This window comes from Ornithodoros turicata, chromosome 4, assembly GCF_037126465.1.
Source record: "Ornithodoros turicata isolate Travis chromosome 4, ASM3712646v1, whole genome shotgun sequence".
NCBI classification, from domain to species: domain Eukaryota; kingdom Metazoa; phylum Arthropoda; class Arachnida; order Ixodida; family Argasidae; genus Ornithodoros; species Ornithodoros turicata.
This window is the reverse complement of record NC_088204.1, coordinates 21,260,029-21,273,052: the sequence shown is the minus strand read 5'-3', so window position 1 is coordinate 21,273,052 and position 13,024 is coordinate 21,260,029. Positions and strand designations below refer to the sequence as shown.

Genomic DNA, 13,024 nt, shown 5'->3' with positions numbered 1-13,024 from the left:
AGAGGCCTTTGTCACACTCAACGCATATGAATTCGTAGAGCCAGAAGTTTTCGGGAATATATTTTTTTTAATTCAGGGGGTAAAAATCGGGTAAATAAACATGGGCTCTAAATTCATGTGAATTTGGGTGGAAAAACTTCCAGTATGCTAAATTCAGTGAGAAATCAGGCTCAGTTACTTAAACTAACTATACTGGTTTGCTGCATCTACTGCATTTGCCGCCAAAAAAGTTAGTGTGCATTCCTACGGACATCTCAGTGAGGGCAATTTGCCTGGTAAAAATCGGGTTTCACCCTAAAGAGGCAAACTTCAATTCGGGGTGCAAATTTGAGGAAGAATCGCGTAAAACCCTGAAACTTCAGGCTCTATGAATTCGGTGTTTTTCGTAGCTAAGCCTGCTGCATTGCCTGTAGGCGCAGCCAAAGCGCCTTATACACGTTCGGCTTCCCTGAGCCGCCATATGAAGTGTGGGCGATGCTCACCCTCCAGCGGTATTACCAGTATACTTGTAAAAATGGCCCACAGACGGCTCCACAATTCCCCGGAGAAGCCTCAAGCAGGCAAACATCGCTCTCAGAGCAGCACTGCAGCACCATAAAGTGAGGGCGCAAAAATTCAAACAGAGACCTTTGGATGCACTGGTGTGTCCGTACCCTTCAAAGGGTTAATGCATGGCCAACTTCATAACTTAAGTAACTCTCCCACAATTCACTGCCCTCATGAACCCTTCAATTTGAACGATGTCATTGCATCCATAACTTGTGCTTGACCTCATGTTGTTTCTCTTTCTTCCTCTCCCTCTGTCTCTTCCACCTCCTCTCTTTCTTATTCTGTATGGCACTCGTTGTTGTGTGACTGATCGTTGCTGAAGCAGCCAGCTGCGACTTCCTTCAAGCGTACGGGGCATACCCGCCGCCTCCGGAGCCTGCGCCACCTGATTTCTCTTCCTCGGGCCTGGGGCTGAAGAAGGGGCCTTCTCTCTCTTCAGGTTGAAATGAACATGGAATCCCTCACTCTAGGATGTGTCTTTGCACCAGCTCTTTTTCTTCTATCTCCCTTTGTTTCTTGCTTGCAGCTGTTTAGTCTCCCAAGCCTATTTAAGGCTTGGCGGGAATGCATGTACTGCTGCTAAGCATTCATTCGTCCAGGTCGTTGAGCACAAGGAAGGTTTCATCTTGCTGTTTAATTGTAAGAATGTGTTATTCTGCATGGTGAACAGTGACCACGAAACCCTCTACTCGGAGAGGAAAGAAAGTTTTTATGGTCACTGTTAGCATAGCATTGGTAGTCATAGCGATGTTATGGTACAGGTCCATTTTGTACACGTAATGTACTGTTGACGACCCCTAACTATGTAGTTAGCTGCACTATCTTACCTTGAGAGGGTAGGCCTCACTGAAGCAGCATCAGCTGACTGTGTATTCACATGAGCGGCATTTCCTAGAATACTTCAGTGGAAGATATGTAAAGTGTCATAGCCTTCTGCTGCGATGGCAGTGCAAGTGCTGAACGTTCATGTCCCCCTTCTTTTTTTTTTTTTCTTCTAACAATGAGAGATATCCTGTGGTGCAGCCACATGGTATTCCGTAGCAGACGACAGTGTCAAAGGTCTCGTCTGCCATGTGCGTAGTATGCCACTCCCAGTATCCCAGGGCTGTGCAAATGCTGTGTGGCTTACTTGGCCCCATGCGCAGTATTTTGCTTTTTCTTCCGCTAAGATATCCAATGGGAGGTGTCGCTCGTGAGTGTATCGAAAAGTGGCGAAAGAGCCAAGCTAGAGCTACCACCATTGTACCACGGCTACATTACATTATGAAAGCAGTAAAACGCTTTGATAGTAACGAAAATCTCCAACCAAGGTACAGGACGGGGATACCCGACGTTTCGGAGTTCACGAAATTCGAACAACGGCAAGAACGCTGCTGCCAACGGCCACTACAGTCACCCCTGAGGAAAGAGCCGAACTGGCTCCGAAACGGTTGGTATCCTCGTCCTGTACCTTGGTTGGAGATTTTCGTTACTATCATAGTTCTCACCCAACCAGACACACTTGTGTCGAAGATGTTCACTTTCAAGTAAAACGCTTGTACTTTAAGACTGAAGATTCTTCATTAAGAGAGAGAGAGAGAGTAGAGTAATCATCTGTGTAAAAGAGGGTGTGTGTGTGCACATGTGACATTAGTGTTTTTTGCGTGCATGCTACGGCAGAGACAGGATCGCAGGAGTCTCTCACAATGGAGACAGGTGATGTCTTGCCCTTTCCTGTCTTGTCTTCCTTTCCCCCTTTTGCTTTGTCACACTTCCCTTGGCCAACTAGGAATATTAACTTGCAAGACACTTGCTTAGACTGTTTCGAGCAAGATGAATGTCATAGTAATAGAGCCTTGGTCAGTGCTACACACAATCCTCTGTGGTGTTCCCGTAGCAGTGCAGGTGTGGGGTATCATGTAAAATAGACGCGTTTATTCCTTAGGCTGGACTGACAACCGAATGTATGGAGGCAGCTATCAGAACCGAGCTGACGAATGGAACGAGGGCAGTGGCGACCTCTACCACTCGGAGAGGCACAAAGTTGCGCCACCTACAAAGCCAAAGCCATCCAAACCCAAGGTAATGCACTCCTGAGCTGGAGGTACATGCTCGCACGTATCTTAGCTGGGAATTAGGGGAGTGCAGACGAGCAGTGAGCGATTTCATGGCAGCAGTGACGTCTGTAAAGTTTGTCTAAATGCTATCTGTTGTGTGAAGGATACCAGAATTCTGATTTGAGCAACTTGTCATCTGAACTTGTCAGCTGAACTTTGTCCCACATTTTGATGTATATCTGTCCCATGGCTACCATGAGACGGTATTTTGACTATGTTTACACAAGCCAGCTGTTTGAAACCCCCCAACACCCGTATCGGCGATGCTCTACCCTAAGAGCACTGCTAACCATTTCTGGACAATGAAAAACTTTGGTCCCAACTGTGAGGCTCATTATTATATTTTCACCAAATTACAATCAGAAATTAGGTAGAGTGTTGCCTCTGACGATGAAACATGCCAGTCATCATCACAAAAACTGAAGTTGTAGTTGTTTAGAAAGTTTTACGAGATTGTACACTATTGCTTCCTCAGGCTATAAGTAGAGCCTGAAGTTTTCAGGTTTAACCCAATTTTTCCCCGAATTTGCACCCGGATTTGAAGGTTGCGTCTTTAGGGTGAAACACGATTTTTACCCAGCAAATTGCCCTCACTGAGACGTCTGTTGGAATGCACGTTAACCTGTTTAGTAGCAGACGCAGTTACACCACAATTTGTACCGAACCAGTTCAGTTAGTTTGAGTAATTGAGCCCCATTTTTTCCCGAAGTTTAGCGTACTGGAAGTTATTCCACCCGAATTCGCGTGAATTTGGAGCACTTGTTTATTTACCCGATTTTTACCTCCCGAATTTAGATAAAAATATTTCCCAAAAACTTCAGGCTCTAACTATGAGGCAGCATTGCCGCCAGTGCTCGTGCGCAACATTAGCGTATGCAAGGACAACTTGCGATTGTACTCTATTTCTGAGGACTAGCGTGTGCGCTCTAGAAGCTTTTGTGGGGGCATCTCGCAGGATTCTGGTTAGTATTGGCTGTTCCTTGCACGCCAGCGTATGATTTGTTAAGGTTGAAATGCAAAGTTATACTGACAGTACAGAACGTCAAATAGAAAAATTAATTTGTACATCCACTTTAATACCGCCTGGTCATTTACCGTATTTACCTAGTTGTAGTAGTCACCTACCTAATTTGCGCACCCTTAGTTTAGCACTAAAAACTGACTAGAGAAATAAATAAATGTGCAACTGCATTTTCGCGCGCAGATGTCTGGCACCGACTGATCTGGCAGAGACTGTGGAGATTGCTTTTCGCAATGCCATCGGTGCTACCGAAGATATTGCGGTGCTTTTGTTTGTTTTGCGTACTTTCGTGCGATGGTCCACTGACGCGATGGACGATACTGTCACTCGCAACTACCAGACACGGAAAAGAAACTCTGGTCAAACACGCTATGAGAAACCTTACAGCACAACACGACAAAGTTGGTGAACGTAGCATGCTTTCGGTTGTCAAGTACAACTAGCGGCATCTTCCAGCAGCGTCTCGACGTATTTCACCGGTATATGAGCGGTAGTGGGCCGTCATTTTGCCTCCCGACTGTTAGCGGTTGCATGTTTTTTGGGTACTTCTTTCACACTTGCGCAGTGCAGTGGTAACATCAATATCGGCTCTAATGAGAGCCTGGAGAAAATGCACAAATTAACTTTGTAAATTTGTGCATTTTTGTAATTTTTTGTAATTTGTAATTTTTGTAAATTTTGTTTTGTTCTAATATGTAACGAACGTTCTCGCGCAATTTGTGCACCCCCAACTTTTCCGATTTTTTATAGAAAGAGTGCACAAAATATGCGAGTGAATACGGTATGTTTCGGCTATGTAAGTGATGGGACCCAGTTGCTGATGATGTTGTTGGTGACGCTTGCATCAAGAGCGTTAGGAGAACTATCCGGGAGGGTGTCGTGCATGTGCTGCAGTGCAGCTTGGGCGCAAAGGCTCGGTATAGCATATCATGTTTTTGCTCAGTCAGGTATCGAGCACAACAGCGTCTTATCTTACGCCGCGTTAAATAGAGGCGCTGCCCAATGCGCTAGGTGTCCTCTGCCCCTTGTACTCCGTTGCGTCTACTGAACAGCCTTCCAGAGCCACGAGCACGAAACGCGCTCAGGCGAAGTTTCCAAGGCGGCTTATTGGTTATCAGGCCTCGCCTTCCTCCATGCGTCACGGACCAGGAGCAGTACTTATTCGCTCCGACCTGCAAGCTGGAGCACGAGAGTTCACCAAGAATGCCACACTCCCGAAAAAGAGCGACACCGTTTAGTAAAAAGGAGCACGCTCCCTGCGCTCTGGATCTGCTACTTAACGTGCCCTTAGTGTACACAAAACGATAGTGTGTGCTCCACGAGATGTCTCTGTTACTCTGAGGCACGACCTACTAGATTACAACGACCATGTATAGGCACCACTTCCAAGCTCCGCATTTGGAAGCTAGCGGTGGAGCTACTCATCCGCCCGGGTCAGAGCCGTATATTAAAAGGGAGTCTGGCCATTGGGAGGAGTCACAAAAAGAGGCTCGACCTCTCAATCACAGTTTCGCTCCTCTGTTTGGTTTGCTTTTTACCAAGGGGGTCGCCATGACACCATACTGCCACCCAAAATGGCGACGAAAACAAACACAGTGAAGAGGGGATTTCGTGACAAAAAATTTTCACAGACTAACCTGATTTTACGCTGCAAATGTACATCCTAATATAAATTTCTCGGTAATCAGTTTCAACTTATGCTCATCCATCGATATATAACTGAAAATAATACGTTTTGTCGCCGGTGTTAGGCCTAGTGAACACGGCGATCACAACGAAATCGTAACAAAAACGGCGCTGTACGGTACAATCTTATTTTTAACAGCTGGATTTCATGGATATAAACATTCTTGCCTCTTATATTCCAACTATTCATGTAGATTTGTTTAAAAATCATACCGACAACAGAATGTGTCCCAGCAGGTGGTTCTGCCGGCAGCGATACAACGACGGAAGCAGACGACAATTCCCGACGTGCCTTACGCTCCCTAGGTGGCGCTTATCAAATTTGCACCAACAATCCACTACTTTTACAGATTGCGAGAGGTATCCGTTTCAATCCCATCCAATCCACTTGCCACCCAAAATGGCGCTGCCCATGTTGTGAAGGGGGGCAAATAGTGAGGATAGGCTGATTGATAGCGCCACATATTTCAAGACTTCATTGGTTGGAAAGCTGAAAAAGTGGGTGGAGCTTCAGGTATAGGCATGACCCATTAATGGCCAGACTCCCTTTTAATATACGGCTCTGGCCCGGGTATTGCTTCCTCAATTTCTGCAATACTTTGTACTTCAGCTTACCTTAGTATTTTTGTGCAAGCGGTGAATGTCCCACGAGAGATGCTTCTTTCAAAAGTTGATTATCATCATTATTCTACGCATTTTCATAGGAGCTGTTGCTGTCATCTGCAACAGTTGTCATATGTCTGCTTCAGCGCATTCAAAATTCAAATTTCCGTTGTGCAGTCACGATCTCGGGAGCCGATGAGTAGTGCCCCCTAGCGGATCGTGCAGAAGGGCTCCTCACAGGGGTTGCCGATTATGACATGGTCGTTATAATCTAGTAGGTCGTGCTCCGAGATTGTGTCTGAGGTACCTCCGGCGGGATCGCTTAGTTTAAAGGAGCACAAAAGTGGTATCTAACATGGCCAAAAACTGCTGTCATCTTGTAAAGCAGTATGTGAAAAGCATTCCCACAAAATATTTCTGTCCAAAGTTGTTTCACCACGGTGCAATTAATTTGGAAAAGTCGCTGCCGCGGTGACGGGCCGGAGCACTCCAACTGCAGACCACACCCACTCTACTGTAGCGTTGGTGGTAGAGAGCCCCTCATTCGTTCGTAGGAAAAACCGTCTGCTACGCACATTGCGAGCCGTTTCTTGTTGACTTCTAGTCTTTATATGATTTATATCACGTTTTCTAAAAAAAAGAAAAGAAACAAAGCATATATGCAGCCTGAGAAAATAAGATTACGATCACAAGAGTAATATATCCGTGGCTTCTGTGCAGTCTCAGAATTCACAGTAGCAGAAAGCAAGCCATGGCGGTGGTATTGTGGCGCCACCTGTTAGCCACTGAACCAACTGCGCTGTGAAAACGGTCGGACAGGCTGCACACTGTCGGGGAGCACGGGGTTTTCGCTGTACAAGCGCAGTTAATTTCGGGCTGCACCACTAGTTCTTCCCGTGGTATCTGTGGTCCCAAAAAATCGTGGTTGTGTCGTGGACAGCCTTCAAACCCTCTGTTTCGGACATCACGTAACCGGAGAACACATGGCGTCTCCGAAGCGGTAGCAGACGCTCTGGCCTGCGCAATGTTGCTCTCCTCGATCATGTGATCACAGGTCCAATGAGGAGAGTCCTCACCACTTGCGTATCATAGTGACACGCGTGGTGGCGCTCATCACGTGTCTATCGTGAAGGCGAAGGAGGGTGTTTTGCGCACGGGAGGTTCGGGGAGCTATTGCAGGCGTCCCAATTTCGCTACGGTTGCACTAATTGTGGGAAAACTGTTTTCGGTTGCCTAACATTCCATACTGACCAAAAACAAAAAGTTGTGGGCCTCTAGACTGCTCCTCTCTTTATTACAAAACTTTCCATTTCAGCCGGGCAAGTTGAACCTGAAACAGTTCGACCACTTGACAGACGCTATCACACGACTGAACCTAGGGCCGCACAAGCAGGGCTCTACTCTGCCCAAGGCGGGGCTCCATGCGCCCCTGGCTACCCCCGAAAGTACGGATGACTACACCCAGGATGGAAGCGGTCCCGTTTACGCGGCTGACGGGAGCGACTACGCGTACGCAGCAGTGCGAGGGATGCTTCAAGAGGGCAAAGGGCACCGTGTCCGTTCGCTAGCTCGGAGGCACGCCAGCAGGGAGCGTTTTGAGAAGGGTGAGAGACATTCTCCTCGACACATAGTTTAGCATTGTAGAGATTCACACCTGCTATTGTCGTTGCCTGGCATATGGCTCCCCATTTATTACCTTTTGCTTCTCCTTGGTCCCCCGCATGCATGTGTTGACGTAAAGATGTAATGTGCAGTGTTGTCCCGTGCTATTAGGTGGCTCTAGTGCTCTAGGTGCTCTAGCTGTTGTGAGGATTTCCTCTACATGTGTGGCAGTGTACCGAATGTGCATGGACCAATGGTTTCTCTTTTTCTTTGATGAAAGTGTGTGCTTTTTACAATCAAATGAAGCAAGCTGTTAAGAAACTAATGAAATGCAGACCTAAAATGAAAGAAATATCGCTGACAGTGCTGTGCTCCTGTGTCATGTTCTGGTGCCATTTGACGCTTGTAAACTGGCCTGCGCTTCTGAATGCCTCAACTTCTTTTTTTTTTTGCTCACCTTCTTTCTTGATAAGTTCAGCATTTTCGCTAACATTCCAGTGCGGACTGGATGGGGCATCCCTTTTTCCCATTTTTCTCGTTCTTTTCTCTCTCTTTCTCTCTCTGCCTCTTTGCTTCATTGGATTGGATTGGACTGGACTGGATTTTCCGGGACGTCCGACCAGGCTCAGACTCGGATAGTGAGTGGAGCTCCTTGGAGAGACGCCAGGGCTGCGCAGTGGGCAGGGGTGCACGGCGCCCTGGCACCCACCGAAAGGCCCGGCGCAAACGTGGCATACCTGTGGCTCCGCCACGCATTCCCTCTTTTGAAGGCGGTGGTGGGGGCGGCACGCCCCCCGCTGTACCTCCCTTGCCTCCCTACCCTGGTGGAGTGATGGGTCTGGATCACCCCATGGGCACAGGTATTGCACCCTGCAAGTGCCTGTGTTGTATTCTGTGGAATGTGCGTCAGATGTGGTCTCGATTTGTTTCTGCCCTGCGTTTCTTCTGTTGTGGCTGCTTTGAGGTCTTTTAGCACTGTCTTGGTTTGCTCTTTATGTTATGTGTGCTTCTTTTGTAACGTTTTGTGTTTTAGCGGTATATATATATATATTGAATGTATGTATTTGCCTCATTTGCAATACTCATTTCTGGTGCTGCACATGTTGCTTTTATGAGGTTACACTGCTTTTGTTTTAACTATGTGATTAGGAGCACAGTGCAATCCCTTTAATTCGAAACGTCTTAATTTGAACTTCCAGATAATTCAAACTGACACTCGGGTTTCGTCAAAGTCTCGTATTTGAATAGGGGAAAATGCCCCGTAATTCAGAAATATGGACTGCCTAGATTGCCTGGTAGCACCCGACTACGCACCGGCCCAGAAATGCACAGCCACACGTCGGCTGGCACGCTGCTAGCATGTCAGCGACACATTTAGTTACGAAGGGTTAAGTCTACAATAAAATGGCGTAGATATAGGCTGGCTGGCGGACCAACTCCATAATGAAGGTTCCTCAGCACTGGGCAGAAGACTGAGAAAACACTGCACGAGGTGCTCAAACCAGCAAATGTTTATTTTACAAAAACTCAAAAATATATAAATACAACTCAGTATGAGGGAAAGGGAAAGGTGTGAATGACAAGGTCAAAACAAAACTGAAAAAATACACAGGGTCGAGACAAGGCAAAAAGTCAAAGGTGAATAGCGACAGGTGCGACACTCACACAATTACTGTTGTGTTGCGTGTTAATCCGTAGCTTAGCTACTAGCGCCACTATGTTGCGTACGTTTTAAATGTTATTACTGCTAGCGCCGCATCTGGGAATAAGTCATTCTCTTCGTCGTCTTTGGAACATGAGCACGCTTTCTGCTCCTTCGAGTTCGAATTAGTGGGATTGCACTGTAGCATCACTGTGACAGAGTCACGTTTTACTTGCCAAGTTGAAGTTTTTAAAACATCTTACGAAGTGTCACTTACGAAGTGCTGATGTGGAGGAAGAGTTTGAAGTATATCTCCCGCATCGTTAAATAGTAATGTAACCAATCTGTAAATTTTATCTCCTCTAAACTCGAGTACCGGGGCCTGATGCTGAACTGAACATAACGCTTGTTGTCGTCATCTTTGAGGCTGGTACTCTGCGAACGTCATGCAGTGGCACGTGCAAACCATTCTGGTAGACTGAGATTTTAAATAAACTTGGGACGCACCTTTTCGCACTTAAAGGGGCACTAAAATGCAAAAACAACTTGCTCTCAAATGAAAGTCTGTGTTTCAATTAGTTCAAATTTAAACAAAATTAGTTCACATAGCGCTACAGTGTAGAAGAAAAGCGCAATGAAAACAGAGCCATCTGGGAACGAATGGGATCTGCAGGAGGCAAAGATTGGCGGCATCCAATCAGACAGCAGGAGAAGCGCGCGCATACCTATCGTGCACGTGTGGATTTGAAACGGGTCCTATCGTAGTGTTCCGTATTCTGTCCGAGATCGAACGCTGTTAGCGCGCTGCGGAGAACAGAGAACTATCGCAGTGTAGACGCGTCGTCTGCTTTTACACGTTTATTCTGCATTCAGTGCCGTAGGGGGAACCGAATACTATTGTACCATCGCGGCACAAGTGATCTTCCGGTGAATATACACAAGAATTACGAAAAAAGAACCATCAAATCCGAACATTGGCCCACGTGTTATCCACACTAGAATGGTGACAGTGTCGCCCCCTATAGGTCGATCTCGCAGCGAATATGCGCGGCATGATATGCACTGCTGCATTTTTCCATACCGATTCACTGAATTGTAGCCCACAACAGTTCTCACAAATTTTCCACTGACAACATTTCTCTTCACGTCCTTCGGACAGCGACGCGCACTATGTTTTTCACCGGGACTGCTCCATGGCGTGGCACGCGCGTGCACATGCGTGTAACGTAATTTGAAGTGAACTTGTTTTTACATTTTAGTGCCCCTTTAAACTTATTGCGCTTTGCTTAATAATGAAAGGTTGCGCATCAGGCCCCCTAGTCATCTTGAAAGCTTGCTACTCTCTTGTACCCCCATATCCGTACCCATAACTTGAAATATGATGGCCGTACGGAAGGTAACGCCATTGTGGGCGAGACATTTTTATTAACTGACATAACTTGTTCAAATTGCACGTGCTGTTAGGGTGCACTTGGAACAACCCACATCAGCCAGCAAAGCAGTTATCTCCATTTTCGCGTTACTTTTCGTACAGCTCTTGTATCTGTGCCTGAGGACCTGCTTATTTAGAAAAACCTCCACAACAAAGTAACCCTGGAGGTTTCAAGTAGAGTACTTGTGGCAAGCTAGGACCGCATCGTTTTTCCTCTCAATTTCGAGTCCCGCTTAATTCAAAGTAATGGATTATTTTGAGTCGATGGATGTTTACTATGCCCACTAATGTATAGCAAACATCCAAGAGAATGATGTTGGGTAGACTCTTAATACAGAACTTCACCGCGTAACACGCTCCTAGCCGACCATCATCCCGAATGACATCGTTCTCTCCCCTGATTTGTCGAAAATGTGAGGCACATGCCTTTTCGTGATGATTAACATAGCTGCATAAGTGGCGCAAAAAGGCGTGCGTCTTCCGTTTTCAGAAAATCAGGCGAGAGAACGATGCCATTTGGGATAATGGTTGGCTAAGAGCACGTAACGCGGTGAAGTTCTGTTTTAGGAGTGTAGGAGTGTAGGAAATTTGTGTTGTGCCTATGGCACGACCTACTAGATTATAACGACCATGTCATAGGCACCCATTCCCAGCGCCGCATTTGGAAGCTAGCGGTGGCGCTACTCATCGGCCCGGTTATTGCTTCCTCAACTTCTGCAGTACTTTGTACTTCAGCTTACCTTAGTATTTTTGTACAAGCGGTGGATGTTCCATGGAAGATGTTTCATTCTAAAGTTGATTATCATCATCATTCTACGCATTTTCATGGTAGCTATTGCTGTCATCTGCTACGGTAGTCGTACGTCTGCTTCGGTGCATTCAAAATTCAAATTTCCATTGTCCAATCATGATGTAGATCTCACGGGCCGATGAGTAGCTCCCCTAGCGGATCGTGCGGACGGGCTCCTCATAGGGGTTGCCGATTATGACGTGGTCATTTTAATCTAGTGGGTCGTGGCCTACAGTAACATCCCTGCAAATTTACGCGTCGCATGTCAGTTACATATCAACCAACACCAATTACGTCGATCCACCGTCCAGCAGTGTTGTTTCTGCTGAAATAAGAACTCGAGAGCTACGCGTAGACGAACATTGGGGCTAGTGACACTTGCCCCCCTCCCCCCTTGCAGCAGTGGTAGGGGTGTTGGGTGGTCCTCCGTCGGAGGGCAGTGACCTGTCTGAAGAAGAAGACGATGAAGAAGGTGTGGGAGGAGATCCCCACTACCGTGCCATGCATGCTGCTCAGCAGCTACAGCGGTCCAAGCACAAACACGGCCAGAAGCGGTCGTTCCGCCTGAAGCGTCGCAAGCCCCCTTCACTGGTGCCAGGCTCTGTGGTCCCACCCAGGGTGCCCTTGAGCAGCGGAATCGAACACCTTGTGCGATACGCCTCGGCTGATGGCGGACTCTTCCTGCCATCGTGTGAGTGGCCGCCCTTTCTCTCTTTCCTTCTCTCTCTTTCTGTCTGCCTCTTTTGCTCCTTATGAACCGGCACATTCTGTTCTCTGGGAGATGCCGTGTATTTCTTGTTGAACATGCTTTCAACACCTTTTGTCCTTCTCTTTCTCACTTGTTTCTGTCATGCAAACTGTACCATGGAATCTCTCGTTTGTGCTGATGTTTCTGGTCAACTTGACCTCTGTTCTGTACATGCTTAAAAAAAACTAATTGACGAGGCTGTGTGCAACCACTTAAGGCTTTGAATGTCCAGGAAACATGCAAAATTCACGTGGGTTATTAATTGAACTCAATTCACATCATTTTGCATTTCGACAGATACCCCATTTCTTTTGTAGCAATGCTTTGTGCATTTCGGTCAGCATGTTCTCTATCACCTTGTGAACAAGACAGTTGGATAATCTAAGTTTTGCATGTTGCGGTGTGTTGTGCAAAGCAAATCGGACTATATGCCCACAGAAACGCCCCAGCGGTACCCTCTTGCAGCACATCTTTGCTGATCGTGCCTGTATTGGTTCTTCTGCTCTTCATGTGAATGTTATTCTTTTTTGCATCATGGAAATTGTTTGGTCACAGCTGTCATATGAGCTCAGCTTCTTTTTTTTTTTTTCACACTGTTTCATTCAGTTTTGTGTGTGTGTGTGTGCATTCTGCTGAATTGCTGCACTTCCTGCTGTCTATATGCTAATTTTCCTGGCCACTCAATGACCGCGATGGTGCTAAAGGAGACGTCGTCATCACAGAAGCCACCGAGGAAATGATATCGCATCGCCTCTTTGACGCTTCTTTCTTCCTGGACTTTTGGCCAAGCTATGGAGGATGCAACAGCCATTGGAAGAGGATATTTTGCACACAAAGTGCGGAGAAGGACACTGC

At 46.7% G+C, this 13,024-nt stretch overlaps 1 protein-coding gene across 7 annotated transcripts in view; it reads left to right on the top strand.

Annotated features, from left to right (window-relative positions):
* LOC135391307 (rho GTPase-activating protein 190-like) overlaps window positions 1-13,024 on the top strand; it is a 47,090-nt gene that overhangs the window by 27,494 nt on the left and 6,572 nt on the right. For 2 of the 7 annotated variants that reach the window (XM_064621529.1, XM_064621530.1), the window contains exons 15-19: window positions 875-988; window positions 2,474-2,610; window positions 7,271-7,559; window positions 8,181-8,417; window positions 11,822-12,112. In XM_064621529.1, the coding sequence (XP_064477599.1) occupies window positions 875-988; window positions 2,474-2,610; window positions 7,271-7,559; window positions 8,181-8,417; window positions 11,822-12,112 (1,068 nt within the window). The remainder of the gene's footprint in view (window positions 1-874; window positions 989-2,473; window positions 2,611-7,270; window positions 7,560-8,180; window positions 8,418-11,821; window positions 12,113-13,024) is intronic. The other 5 variants (XM_064621535.1, XM_064621531.1, XM_064621532.1 and 2 more) reach the window with 4 other exon arrangements.